Source organism: Clupea harengus, chromosome 22 (assembly GCF_900700415.2).
Source record: "Clupea harengus chromosome 22, Ch_v2.0.2, whole genome shotgun sequence".
In the NCBI taxonomy this organism is placed as follows: domain Eukaryota; kingdom Metazoa; phylum Chordata; class Actinopteri; order Clupeiformes; family Clupeidae; genus Clupea; species Clupea harengus.
Genome location: NC_045173.1, coordinates 11279736 through 11294735, shown reverse-complemented (window position 1 = coordinate 11294735; position 15000 = coordinate 11279736). Strand labels below are relative to the sequence as shown.

The following is a 15000-nucleotide window of genomic DNA, read 5'->3' as shown; positions in this document are numbered from 1 at the left end:
AGGGCTTGAAAGAAAAAGCTGAAATGTGATCTAGCAGCTAAATTAGTGCCAGCATTTTGGCAAGTTCTCAACATGAAAGAAACAATGAGACCAAGCAGGGATATTAACATGCAGTCTTTAAACATTTTGAAAAATTGTTTTGCCAATTATTCTATTCTTTTTTTTTTACAAAATAAGACATTTTATTTTGCTACTCTGGGCTTACACTTTTAATTGCTTATTTCAGTGTTTAATTGTTCATTTCAAAGTCTGAGGAGGAATGATTTTAGGACTCATTTTATAAGGTAAAAAATTGTTAAAAAATGTGTATTTATACAAATATCTAATGTTGACATTTTCCATTGCGAAATAAATAAATGATTTTTACAAAATATAATTAAATTGGTAACACTTTATTTGGATATATTTGGATACAGAGATGGTTTGTTGAAATTTAAGTTCAATCTTTCACAATTATTCACTTTAACCAAACCCAAAACCCTACTCCTAACCTTATCCATCAATTGTATTTAATTGTAGTTTCAACAGATTTGTTTGACCGTCCAAATAAAGTGTGTCAATTAAATTTGAGCATATTTTTTTTATTTGAGTTGATTGTAATAATAATTGTAAAGTCTGTGGTATTGTCCTCATCCATGACTGGTGGTGTTAGCTGTGAGTGTGTGTGTGTCAGCTGTGAGTGTGTGTGTGTGTTAGCTGTGAGTGTGTGTGTGTTAGCTGTGAGTGTGTAAGTGTTAGCTGTGAGTGTGTGTGTGTTAGCTGTGAGTGTGTGTGTGTTAGCTGTGTGTTGGCATGGATTACACTCTCAGCCAACCTCATAGCTCTGTCTCTGATCACTTCCTGCCTAAACCCTGGGCTCTTTTTATTTCAGCATGCGGGACGCGTTTCTGTGTGCAAACGTGTATGCGTATTAGTATGAGTGTGTGCACGTGTGCACGTGTGTGTGTGTGTGTGTGTGTGTGTGTGTGTGTGTGTGTGTGTGTGTGTGGAGAGTGGATGGCTGAGTTTAAGGGAGGAGGGGAACGCCTCGCCAACGGCTGTGGGTCTGAACCCTTTGCTGCTCACCCCCAGTCCACAGTTTTGATTTGATCCAAAATGCTGTGGTTTAATATCCTGCCTGAGGACACACTGGAAAACAGGGCTTGGTTCTGGCTTTGGCAGCCAGCCACAGATCGCATAACACTACCTCCAACCTCTAATCTAATGCCATTGTTGTCTGTTTTGAATCTAACTCCTAGTAGGGGGTCATTTTAATCCTAAATGAAGAAAGCCATTTTTAATAGAACCTTTTCAGAAAAAAAAAAGAAAACAAATTATTAACTAAAACTTGAAGGAAAGAGAAAAAAAAAGCAACTTATTTATATTTATATTTTCCTTTTTTTTTTTTTTTGAAGCACAGAAAAGAAGCCTAGTAATTTGGAGCTCCCGAAATAAAATCTGATAACCCCTTCAAAACAAAGTCCAAGTCCATGGCACAGGTACAGCTTGTGCCACAGAACGATGCTGCAAACATCAAACTCTCCCGGTGCCAATCACCCCACGGGGGGCCTTTCATCAAGCCCAAAATGAAACAAGGTGTGGAGAACAGCAGCGCTTTTGATCTTTACTCAATAAAGAGGGGAGATCAAGGCCACCATCGCACGAGGACGGTCAGCCATGAACCACGGGGAACATTTTTGCTTGCACACGGGAACACTGCCGTCACATAAAAGTACACCATACAGGAGTCAAAAAACATGCAAACCGCTGTCATGTACACACATTTATAATCCAAACTGGAGAAAACTGTGTACAACTTAGTAGCTTTAAAATCCGATAAAAACTACTTTTCAAATGATCTATGATTTTTACTAAACTTTTTAGCCTAAGGAAATATTAGCACAACTTTATTTACTTAATTGCTGATTCTATTTCGAAAAAATAAAAAAATTGAATTAAGAGGGGAGTGTAGGAATTTAAAAGTTATATAAAATGTTTATATCAATAATTTATGCCAGTGTCAGTCATATTTTTGCAAAGGAAAAATGTCTCTACATTTTAATTAATAGAAAAGAAGTGGATGTTCTTCCCCAAACATTCAAACATGCAATTATCTAGTCCCGCACAGATTTGTCTTGTGTGTGTGTGTGTGTGTGCGAGAGAGAGAAAGAGAGAGACAGAGAGTGTTTTGTATATGTATATATATGTGTGTGTGTGTGTGTTGGTGTGTGTTTTGGTCGACTACAGGGAGACAGGCGGGAGATGGATGGCACTAAAATAACATGAGCCACCACAAACCGCTGTCATCCACATAGGGCTTAAATAAGACTCCACCACAGCCGGCCTCCTCTGACAGACATCTCCCCCGGCTTCCTATGGCAGGACAGCCAACCAACCACTCCCTCCCTCACACACACACAGACAGAGAGAGAGAGAGAGAAAGAGAGAGAGAGAGAGAGAGAGAGAGAGAGAGAGAGAGAGAGGGAGCAAGACACGAAGAAACAGAGATGGAGAGAGTAAGACAGAAAGTAACAGAAGGAAACAGAAAAGGAGAGGGAGAGAGAGAGGGAGAGAGAGGGTGTGTGTGTGCGTGTGTGTGTGTATGACAGCTACAAAATGAGAAAAAGATGATGTCAGAGGGCACCAAGTCTACAACAAGCCTCAGGATGATGGCCAGCAGCACATCCATCCCGTTCCATGAACTGGCAGAACCCGGACCTCTGATGGCCGGGTGTTTAAGTCATAACACCAGGACTTTTTTGGGGGGGAGGGGTTTGGGGACAGGCTGAATGGGTTGAGAGTTTAGATTTGTGTGTGTGTTGGTGTGAGTGAGTGTGTGCCTGAGTGTGTGTGTCTGTTTATGAAAAAAAAGACCAGAATAGTGAAAGGAAGATAAGGGGGTGTTGCTTCAAAGAGGCACTTCAAAGGATGACTTCATGCTGGGCGTTAAATTATTCACGTCGGGCAACATGTTGGAATTCTGAACGCGGCCTCTCTCTTTCTTCGCTGGCTAATTACGCTGGAGATCAATGACGCCATCTGAAGCGCCTCCTCCACAACCAACAAACGACCCCCCCACCCCCGCCCCCCCAAAAAACCCGACCAAGACACACCCAGGGGCCGCTGCACTGTCCACATCTCACCATAAATCTTAATTTACCCCCCCGAACACACACACATACACCTCTGATCAGCACTTTGCAATTGATTAAGCGATTGAATGCGGGGATAAAGGGACGCATGGTAAGATGTGACTCTGGAAGGGAGGAGAGAAAGCAAGAGAGAGGGAGGAAGAGTGAGTGAGGGAGCAGTGAGAGAGAGAGAGAGAGAGAGAAAAAGAGAGAGAGGAGGAGACCGATGAGGCGGTTTTTGAAGTGGAGGCTAATTCAGAGCAGTACGCTACTGGTGCACGGTTAACAAAGACAAATTGGTCATGGAGCTTGCTGAGAGAGCGATATTGTCCCAGAAGAGACAGAGGGAGAGAGAGAGAGAGAGAGAGAGAGAGAGAGAGAGAGAGAGAGAGAGAAGCACGACCTTGACTTCTGCCTCAGCACCTCTCTCTTGGAGTTGCTGGTTCCTCAGCCACTGCAATGATGCACACACACACACACACACACTATTTCAATATGGATAAGAAGCCATGTAAACAGTGAAGGACACACATACTAGGAAACACTCATCCACAGGAAGCCCTTCTTGCTCCAGTGCTGGCTAATTAGAAATACCAGTGGCACACTCTAGTTTGCAATGCAGCAGACATTTCCCCATTACCGTAATGACCCACATGAGAGTCCTATCTCTAGCAGGGTAACGCAGGGTTAATACGCCAGTGTACACCGCCACATATATGGAAAAATACACACCAGTGTGACTGTTCAATTATGTATGAAATGATTGCTTAACCTTAACCAGCCCAGGGGAACTACTAACATTGAGCTTCACAGAATATATATTGTGTGAGGGAGGCGAAACAGAAAGCCGCACATGAAAATAAGGCTGGGCGGGCAACTCTATTTGAACAAAGGAGACATAAATTGAAATTGAAAGCAATTTAAATCCTTTATTTACTGGCTGAACTTCTTTCCTCGACACTAAGCTCCATATAGCCTATTACGTGCATTCTTCGGACACATTCCCACAAATTACACTGTGATAAGAAAGGAATGTTCCATTAGAGTGTAATGCATAGGGGAGGAATGGCGAGGGGCTAGGGGCGCTGTAATCGTCCTCTGTGTGTGGGGGAGGTGGGAGGGTGTCAAGAGTATGCGGTGCAGGGTTCGAGGCTGACCTTGAAGGGAGTTTGTTGGCGCTTCAACAAGAAGTGATGCAGGAAAGAGGAATTCCATCGCATGCTCAGCTCTATTAATTCAATCTATACTTCACTGACATATCCTAGATACCATTCCTCAGTCTCTCTCCCATTCTGCCCTTTTCTTTCTCTCAATTCTAGTGTGTAAAAACAGCATTATGGGAGGGCGAAGTGATTATGTGTGTGCGTGTGTGTGCGTGCGCGCGTGCGTTTGTGTGCGTATGTGTGCGCGGAGGTGGGGGTGCAGAGTTTAACCTCTGCACTGCTTTCCCCTGCCTGTGACAGAGCCTGATTAAATGGGATGGATGGACCTTATTCCTAAAGCCAAGGCCTGAAAGCACACACACACACACACACACACACACACACACACACACACACACACACACACACACACACACACACACACACACACAGACACACACACACACACACACACACAGACACACACACACAAAGGTATCCTTGTACAAAGTCACAAACTCATATCATTGCCTTGCGGCGTGCACACACACACACACACACACACACACACACACACACACACACACAAACACACACACAAACACACACACACACACAGTGTCCATTGGTACCTCTTCTGTTGCCCTTAACCCCATGGGTCTGGCAGAGATGAATATGGCTCCAGCACCACACAGCCAACACAACCAGCCCATGCTTGAAGACATGCCCTGGGTGTTCATTAATGGATGACCACTTTCATTTCCCCTGCGTATGTGTGTGTGTGTGTGTGTGTGTGTGTATGTAAGCACATGCATGTACATGTGTGTGCAAGCAGCTTGAAGTGCGTGCTCGCGGTTAGCTGGTATTAGCCAAAAATCAATTTAATTTAACCTCTCTCCTTCTCTCTGACACTCTTCTGCTCAGCCAAATCTTTTTCCCGCACGCTAAGTACCCCCCATCATAAATATTTCAGGCTGGATTGGGGAAGGCCTCTCTGGGAAACCTGAGAGATGAGGGCTGATTAGAATAATGGCCAAACAGAGACTGGAGTGGGACCAGAGCAGCGCACTGAGGGGGAACTTTGGGAGAGGTGTGAAAAACACTCCCACAACATCTCTACACACACACACACACACACACACACACACACACACACACACACACACACACACACACACACACACATATATACACCAGCTCTGAGAGTGCCCCCCTACACATTGCCCTCAGGCACACTAGAGTGAGATCGGGAGGGAGGGGGAAAAGGAGAGAGAGGACATGAGTGAGTGAGAGAGAGAGGGAAAGAGAGCAAAAGGGAGAGAGATAAATAAAGAGAGAGATAGTTAGAGAGAGATAGAGAGTGAGAGAGCACAACAGAACAGGAGAGCCAGAGGAGTCAGAGGATACTAATTCTACAACAAGACAAAAATGGTGTCCAGTAGCACCTCCTCCCCATCTCTGCTCTCCGCTGAGGCTGGGGCACAGGCAGGTGAGCTGAGCTGAGCTTCCTCCCCCAGGTTGGGGGCCTCCTGCTGGGCCTGGCTGAGCGGTGGAGGTGGGTGTGTGAGTGGCTGGAGCTCTGAGAGGGCCTGATAAGGGCAGATGAAAGCCAGCAGGGGAGGCTGGGCAGGAGAGGGGAGGCAGGGGGACCTGGGGCTCTAGCAGACCAACATCAGAGAGCCCGAGCTGGGCCCAGGGGACCGAGACCTACCACCACATTACACGCTCCCATCCAGCCAGCGCCAACACACGCCGCACATCCGCACATGCAGGGCGGTACTCATGCGCATGCACACTTACACTCACAGGTGTGTGCGTGTACACACACACACACACACAAACACACACACACAGGCAGAATGGGATTTTCGGCTTGACCAGATGTGTGTATGAGAGAGAGAGAGAGAAAAAGAGAGAGAAGGGGGAGAGAAAGAGAGAGAGAAGGATATAAATAATGTGTAGAATGTGTGGTTTGTAGGAAGATGTGTATACACTCTGCTATTGTGAACCCTTTAGAAACAAAGAGAAAGAGATGAACAGAGACATGATGAGGTGATGAGATGACATTAAGTGTGTGTGTGTGCGTGCGTGCGTGTGTGTGCATGTGTGTATGTGCGTGTACATCCATCATTTAGTGGCTGTACGTCTTGTTTACTTTGTCTATCCCTGAAGGAGGCAGTTGAGAGCCACTATGATGAAGCACCGAAGACACAACACACACACACACACACACACACACACACACACACACCCAAACAGACATGCAGACATGACAGCCCTTATCAGAGCGACCCAGAAAGGTGGAAGTGAAATGCGGGACAGAGATGGAGAGAGGGACAGAGAGAGAGAGAGAGAGAGAGAGAGAGAGAGAGAGAGTGAGAGAGAGAGAGAGAGAGAGAGAGAGAGAGGGGCTGGGCAATCGAGTGGAAACTGTCTGCAAGTGAAGAAGGACAAAAAACCCACCAAGCCTTTTGACTCTGCAAGTCTCAGAGGACAGAGTACACATCAGACACAGAGAGAAGGAGAGAGAGGAGAGAGACAGAGAGAAGGAGAGAGAGAGAAAGAGATTAAGTGGTAGAGAGAGAAAGAGTAAGAGAGATAGAGTGTGAGCGTGATGCTCTGGCCCACTGGTTGACTTAAGGGCGAGAGCTGTGGCTTTTAACGGCCGTGGTCCTGCCTCCAAGCGGCCTGGCTGGATTTCTGGAGGCTTATGTAAGAGAATCCCTGATAAAAGATTCATGCTAAATGATGAATGAAGAAAGGCGGCTGTGATGTGAGCATCTATCGCTCAAAGCCCCCCCCAACCCCCCCCCCCCCCCATCACCACTACCTCCCCACCACTCTCACAAGCCCTCCCAGTGCAGTGACAGGAATCGGACCAGGTTCTTGCCCTGCAAAGAGTCCCATATCACAGCTAGGGGGATAAATATTGTAAGTGGTCGGGGCTTTGAAAGAATGGCCTTCTTTTCATGAATGCATTTATCAGAGAACACTGAGGAAACCACAGGAGAATACACAGAGGGATCTAGTGTCTAACTGTGTGTGTGTGTGTGTATGTGTGCATATATGTGTGTGTGTGTGTGTGTGTGTATCTGTGCATATGTGTGTGTATATGTGTGTGTGTGTGTCTATGTGAGCTCACTGTACATAGCTCATGTTCTCTGGCCATGGCTGTTGATGTATGTTTTCTGTTTTTTGGGGGGTAGGATGAGCAGTAATGTGATGACTATGGTGACAGGTAGAGGACACTGGGGAGGGCACACACACACACACACACACACACACACACACACACACACACACACACACACACACACACACACACACACACACACACACACACACACACACACACACACACACACACACACTTCCTGTGGTGAGCGATAGATATATCTGACAAAGCCCCAAAGGCCCTGTTCTCCTATTACCAGCATTACTAACATTACAAAGAGACAAGTGTTGCAGTCTGGCCACTGGGCTGCTTCCTATTCCCACACGCGCTCAGTGAGAAATCCCCACGGTTTAATACCATGCTTATCCCTGTGGCCTCACACACTAATATTCAAATCATGTAACACCCTCTGACACACACTCACACACACACACACACACACACACACACACACACACACACACACACACACACACACACACACACACACACACACACACACACACACACACACACACACAGCGCACCTTCCTTTTGAGCCATCCCAAGGTTATTGTGAAATTTCTGGTGGTGAACATAACCCATAGATCTACCTGTTCCAGAGAGGAGAGACAGTGTTAGTGATGTGGGTGGCGGCTGCTGCAGGGGACCAAAATGGGCCTTAATCTCACCATGGGTTAATGGGCCACAGGTTTGCGGGTTTTGGAGTCTGTGGCGATCTCACTATTATCCCTGTGAGGATCTGGGAAGCACAATACTCAGGAATGCGCGGCAATCAGTCGCCTCCGCTGCCTCACCGTGGAACAGCGGGAAAATGAGTCTGTGGCGGCCATTTGGAAATACAGTAATCAGTGGCCATTAGCCCTGTGTGATTCTGTGGAAAGGCTGGTGGTGTGGGGGTGTTTACAGCTGTTTAAAAACCTCTCTGTGTGCATGTAGCAGCGGGCAGTGGCAGCCATTCCGGCTCTGAAGGGCTGTAATCACGGGCCTGAGCCCTCTAGCTCCAATAGGGCCGATATGAAGGACGAACTTTGCTGTGCTGTTTGAGAATTAGAGTTTCTTGGTCGTTGGCCCTGACCGTACGCATAAATTCACAACACAGCGGACATCCATGCTGACACGCCACTCGGATCAATCATGGCTGCGGGCGATGCTATAGGCTGTAATTATCGAGAAGACAGGGTGGTGAGAGGAGAGACGCCGCTGCCAAGTCATCCCGCAGAGTCAAAACGGCCATTTAAAGCCCAGCCATCTGGGGACATTACAGGTTTAATGAAGGGAACAGTGGCACAGCGAGTGGACCGCCGTGGCGGCGAAAAAGGCCATCCAGTAAAGAGCCAAAATGGCCGACAATAGCCCTGGCATTTGGGAACAGCGTGAGTCGAGCAGACATTTCATTTTCCACAAGGGGTCTGGAGGACAAGAGGGGGACAAAGGGGGGGGGGGGGGGGGGGGGTTGGGGTTCCTCGCTGGGACAGAGAGACACGACGAGGGAGCAGGAAGGAGGGTGCGTGTGTGTGTGTTGGGGGTGTGTGAGGCGTGAAGATGAAAGGCTGGCTGAATTCCCTCGGACAGCTGGCACTAAGCTGGCGAGGTAAAGGGAGGCTTAGTGTCAGTCAGCGGGGCTGACACTTAAAGAGATGAGCCTAGAGACGCGGCTGCTCTGTGGATCCCACGCCAGCCCAGAGGAGGCGGCCGGCCCGTGGCAGCCGTTCTCATTACGTGTTCATTAGCGTGGCCCTAAAGAAAAGCCCTAACGCGGAAAATCAGATCGGAATTGGACAAAAATGCATTACGAGAATCGATGAAAAGATACAGAATGATACAATTACACGAAATCAGAAGCATTTCCCTTTGAGTTGTGTGTATGTGTCTTTTGACCTGTCCGTGGCTCACAGTGGCTATGAGAGGGCATAGGCAGCTCCAAGGCTCACAGCTTGCTGCTGCTGCTGCTGCTGCTGCCTCCAGGCTTTTGCTGGTTCAGGAGAGCCCATTTGCTCTCTCATTACTAAGGTGAGTGGGCCTCTTCTCTGGACGTCTCCATTACCGGCCCTGCCTGTGATGGACACCTTCCTCATTGCCCTAAGTATGGGCCTGGGCTGCCGAGCCCGCAGAACACAAGCACTCAGCTGACCCCCTAACAGGAGGATTGATTGGCCTCGCGCCCTGTCCGTCACCTCATAATGACCAATTCTGCGCCTCATTCAATTAGACACTTCGAGGAGACGCTGCCAATCATATATATATATAACTTTCTTTCTTTTTTTTCTTTCTGTAGCAGTGATTTGTGATTTAAGGGGTTGAGGGGGAAACCGAACACCGTGCTGACACATCCAAATGCATCTAGCCTTTTCCGCTTTCTTTTACGACTTGTTATTTTTCTCAAGCGAAATGGTTTTGGCTGTCCTGAAACGCAAGTAATGCCGGAGCCAAGTGACCTCTGGCTGCCCTGGTCTTGCAGCGTCACAGCGCACACCTCCAGCTTTCTCAACTTTCCCGTCCAACATCTCCTCCTCTCCTTCCCTCCTACCCTCCTTCATGTGTCTCAAGGATGCACTCTTCAGCCTCTCACTCTCTCACGTTGATGAAGTGGTGGTGGTGGTGTGAGCGTGTGTCTCTGCGAGGTAGATGGTGGTGGGTGGGAGTACTGGAGTAACAGCGGGGTGGAGAGTGCAAGCTTGCTGAGAGCCCTTCAGTGCAGTGTCCTCTCGGTGAAGGACATCTCGGCAGAAATGTCTATTACAACACAGCTGAGTGGACAGCACATGAGCTGGCACAAACACACACACACACATACACGCACACACACACACGTCACACACACCTCACAATAATGTCCGTCACATTTACACTGAGGCTTGCATTTGTGTTGTACTGTTAGCAGCACGCCATCTGTCAGCGAAAAGGAAGTGTAAGGGAAGCAGTGAGAGGGAGAGATAGAGAGAGCGGGCGAGAGAGAGACAGAGACAGAGAGAAAGAGATGGAGTGTCAGAAAACCCATCCTGCCATGCATGAACGGGCACTAATAAGTGTGTCAATGCACGCCTCTGAACCCTCATGCTAAATATTGACAGGGGGCCCTCAGCAGTATGTGTAAATCCACAGGCTCATGAACAAGACACCAGCGCTACCTTCACTCAAATGGGGAGGAGGGGTGACATTCAACATAATATTTGTGTGTATTCTCCTGCCACAGAAATGAAATGATCAAAAGCATCTGGCAGAGGAGTGCACCCTAACAGGGACCACTTCAATGTGCACCAGCAAGAAGAAATGGAGAGAGAGAGAGAGAGAAAGAGAGAGAGAGAGAGAGAGAGAGAGAGAGAGAGAGAGAGAGAGAGAGAGAGCCAACATGCTTTGAGAGTCGGATAAAAAAACAAACATGTGGGGACAAAAGAGGAGAATCCTGGTCCATAACGAGCAGGACCAAGAGGAGTAGAGGTGGGTGAGCTGGGTCGGATGTGTGCCTACCGTTCTGCACGTCCAGCACGTGGTGTTTGTCCAGCGTCCAGCCGCCCATGTTGGACGCGTCCAGCTCGTAGCCCTGCAGCATGGCCGTCCTCTTCTCCCAAAGGATCAGGTCCAGACACGACTCGTACTCAAAGCCCACCGACACTGCAGGGGGGCACAGAGAACACCGTCACTAACACGCACTCATACTCACACAAACCTGTACACACACATCCACACATTGCAAACGTTAGGGTTAGTTTCAGTGCTCATTCCCTTCCCGTCTACACCACCGCTGATTCCCTTCTTTCCCATTGTAGCACTCGGAAACCACCTTTCCCCACTGCTTGGGAATGCTGGCATTCCTCTCCCGACAACAGGTCTGAGAACAGCGGTAGAGACTTTCTCATAACTTCCCTAATTTGATAAGGATCTCTAAACATCAGCCTGGGGCCTGCCTACTGCCCTCTCCCCAGCTGGCCTCGCAGCAGATCTCTTTACATTCATATCTGTCTTCAGCCGATCACATTAAGCAGGCGACCTTGTGCACCTCTCTGACAATCAATAACCGCCAGGCGATTCGGTGAGTGAAATTACCAGCGTAATGCAATTGCAAAACCAAACTCTGATGAGAGGGAGGGAGAGGAGATCTCAATCGATACCCTTAAGGTGTGTGCCTGCATGTGTTCCTGTATGTGTGTGTGTGTGTGTGTGTGTGTGTGTGTGTGTGTGTGTGTGTGTGTGTTCATGCGTAAATACATCTGTACACACTTGGTTTGAACCTCATGCTCTCTTTAGACTCACAGCATGCAGTTAGGTTTGTACAAGACTACGAGCATTTGAGCAAAGAACTTGACAGCATAGCTCCGAGATGTTTTGTTGTGTTTTCCAATTTTTTCCCTTCCTCCTTTTCCATGCTGGCTTGCACTTCCTTTTTACACGAGGGTCTGACAATCAAAGCAGGCTGGCCACTGGCTTGCCGCTCCTCTGTTCTCCTCTCCTCTTGTCCGCTCTGTCTGCCAGGAAGCTTTCGCTGAGGCTGCCGTGGCCCTGCCTGCTCTGGCTGCTGCTGCCAAATGCAGCCTTACTGTAAAAGCACTGCCTTTCACATCCGCAGCCCACGGTAAATTTAGCCAAAAGAAAAGAACGAAAAGAACGAACAAAAAAAGAAGGAGGCAGAAAGACAAAAATATCAAAAGGAACGCAAATGGCATGACCTTCATGAAAATATGAGCGATAGAGAAAGAAAGAGAGTAAAAGATAGAGAAGGAGAGAGTGAGTGAGTGAGAGAGAAAAATGCGTTCCTCCCTGTGGTTTCTGTATAGAGCAATCATACATGCAAAAAAAGAAATATATACTGTCAGCAAAAAGCCAGCCGAGAAAAAACAGCTTGGAAAAGAGCAAGCCCTCAGCCATCTAAATTAGAGACACCGACCTTCTGGCGTATTCAACATGGGGAAATATTAGCATGCAAACATAGAGAGAGGGAGCCATTAGCGTTAAAGAAAATATAGATGCTATTTATATTCAGGTCTTCTCCTTAACCTTGGTGGGTCTTCTTTCCCATGCTGAACAGCAGCAAAACATGTTCCCCTGCCTTTAAATACAGTGTGTGGGAAAAGTGTGTTTTTAAGAGCGTTGGGTTGAGCAGCGAAGAGCAGACAGGCTGAGCCAGGCAACCACGGCCGTGACCTCCGCTTCCGTCTGCCTCCCATGCTGTCTGGCCAGGCTCCCACGGCCCGCCGACTGGCCCACTTTTCTTCCTGAAGTGCCCACTCGAGAGGTGCGCCGAGACCAACAACAAAAAAAAAACCTGCATTTGATCTTGTGCATTCGTTCGAGAGAAGCAGCCGAGAGATCGTGCGGTAGATGTGTGTGGACGCGGCAACGCACTTGAGTCTTTCCGTTGGGCACGATGAATAGGTTCACTTGGAGAAATGGCTCTATAAACACTTGTAAATATAAACATAAGCACTTTCGCCGCACCCACCACCACCCCATCCCCCCACTACTCACCCACGGCCTCGGACATGCCGTAGACTTTCTGGTTGTAGGCGTCTGTCTTGTCCCAGATGAAGGTGAAGGACAGGTTGGGCTGTGCCGGGAACCACTTCTGGAAGAGGCGCCCCACCACGGCCACCATCAGGTGCACCTTCATCAGGTTGAAGGGCACGGTGGCCTGGGTCATGGTCACCTTCAGCACGGGCTTGTAGCCGCCCGCCCGCGAGCTCAGGTACATCAGGTTCAGGTCACTGCCCGGGATGGCCGTCTCCTCCTGCAGCACCTGCGACATCAAAGAGAAACAGGGAGCAGGGGGTGGGGGAGAGGAGGTTAGAGAAGACATGATGAAGGAGGTGGAAGAGGAGGGGGTGAGGAAACAGGTTTTTTTTAAGCGACTCTGCGGAGTAAATCTTGTGTCAGGGATGTCAAAGCAGGGGGGGTGTTGGAGCAACGGAAGTGCAAGACAGAATGAGGGATCACTTAAAAAAAAAAAAAGAAAAAAGGAATGACCTTCTTTCCCTCTGTCTCCCTCTGTCCCTCTCTCTCTCCCTCCCTCCTATCTCCCCCTCCTCCTGTATTGTGGCGAGCAGCTGGAAGGGGCATTAGTCGCCCCAGAAGCCACAGCTTTTCCTTCGGCAGGATTACGCTCCATCTGTGGGAGTGTGTGTGCACGAGAACCGGCGGTTATTCCCCCGCTCAGCGCCAACCTCACCCGCCGCCAGCCAGCGCCCCAGTCCAGCGCCCCAGCTAATAGGCATTACATAGCCCTGTTTAGAATGTCCATAAGAGTAAAGGCAGTGCAGCACAGTATGTGTGTATTCATGTTGGTGTGTGTGCTCATGTATGTGTGTGTGTGTGTGTGTGTGTGTGTATGTAAGTATCTATGTATGTGTCTGTTATTGTATGTATGTGTGTATGTATGTGTGTGCTTGTCTGTGTGTATATATGTAAGTATGTATGTAAGAATGTCTGTGTGTGTGTGTATGTGTGTATGTGTGTGTGTGCTTGTCTGTGTGTATGTATGTAAGTATGTATGTAAGAATGTCTGTGTGTGTGTGTGTGTGTGTGTGTGTGTGTGTGTGTGTGTGTATGTATGTGTGTGTGTGCTTGTCTGTGTGTATGTATGTAAGTATGTATGTAAGTATGTCTGTGTGTGTGTGTTTATATATGTGTGTGCTTGTCTGTGTGTATGTATGTAATTATGTATATAAGTATGTGTGTGTGTGTGTCTGAGTGTGTGTGCGTGTGTGTATTTTAGTGATGGGCTGACGTCCCTGTGTGGCGTATCGATGACACGGAGAAGGACATGGCTGGCCCTCACAGCAGCCCCCTCTGAGGGTCACGAGGAGGTCGCATGGAGCAGTGGTGTCCAGCAGCGGCTCAAAAACCACACTGCCTCACCACCACCCCTCTTTCTTCTCCAGCAACCTGTCTGGAAAGACCATAATACCCTCCTCCACCTCCATCCCATCTCCCTCACTATCACTCTCTCCTCTGTCTATCAACCTCCCTCACTCTCGCCTCTCCTGGAACAGCGCGGCGTGCTACAGTCACAGGACACATCAGATTTTCACTACTTAAGCGAAGTCCCCCCCCTCCACCCCCACTCTAAATCCACCAGGGATTCTTTCCTCTTTTTTCCTTTCCACTTCTTCCCTTCTCTTCCCCTCTCTCTCTTCCTTTTCTGCAGAGGGATTGGATCCTGCTGTATTTTCATTAGGCTGTCAGGACCGGTGTGAGAGCCCGGTTCTGTTCTCCTGCTGGCCTTTGATATACAATATGCTTGGCCAATGACAACAGAATCAATCAAAATGAAAAACAAATTGATGGAAGGGGAAGGAGGGGCAGAAGAGAGTGTGAGAGAGAGAGGAGAACCAAATAAAACCTCCTCAATGGCAGAATAAGGGCTTGTAGTTTTAACAGCCCATCTGTGGGTTTAATGTATAGGTACTCACAAGACACACACACACACACAATAGGTCATGGGGTGCCTTATCATCAGCATAACCACAATTGACATGCAGACCTAATTCCTGTGTGTGTGTTTGCCCTTTCATATGGCCTGGCCTCCTTATGTTTTCTTAGGGGCAACCTCCAGGCCTGAATAAATTCAGAGGGTGAC

At 48.2% G+C, this 15000-nt stretch overlaps 1 protein-coding gene across 10 annotated transcripts in view; it reads right to left on the bottom strand.

Annotated features, from left to right (window-relative positions):
- The window catches only part of tenm3 (teneurin transmembrane protein 3), a 478631-nt gene that overhangs the window by 27375 nt on the left and 436256 nt on the right, over positions 1 to 15000 (bottom strand). For all 10 annotated transcript variants that reach the window (XM_031560115.2, XM_042703120.1, XM_042703121.1 and 7 more), the window contains 2 exons: positions 12894 to 13161; positions 10899 to 11042 (listed from right to left, as the gene is read on the bottom strand). In XM_031560115.2, coding sequence (XP_031415975.1) covers positions 10899 to 11042; positions 12894 to 13161 — 412 coding nt within the window. The remainder of the gene's footprint in view (positions 1 to 10898; positions 11043 to 12893; positions 13162 to 15000) is intronic.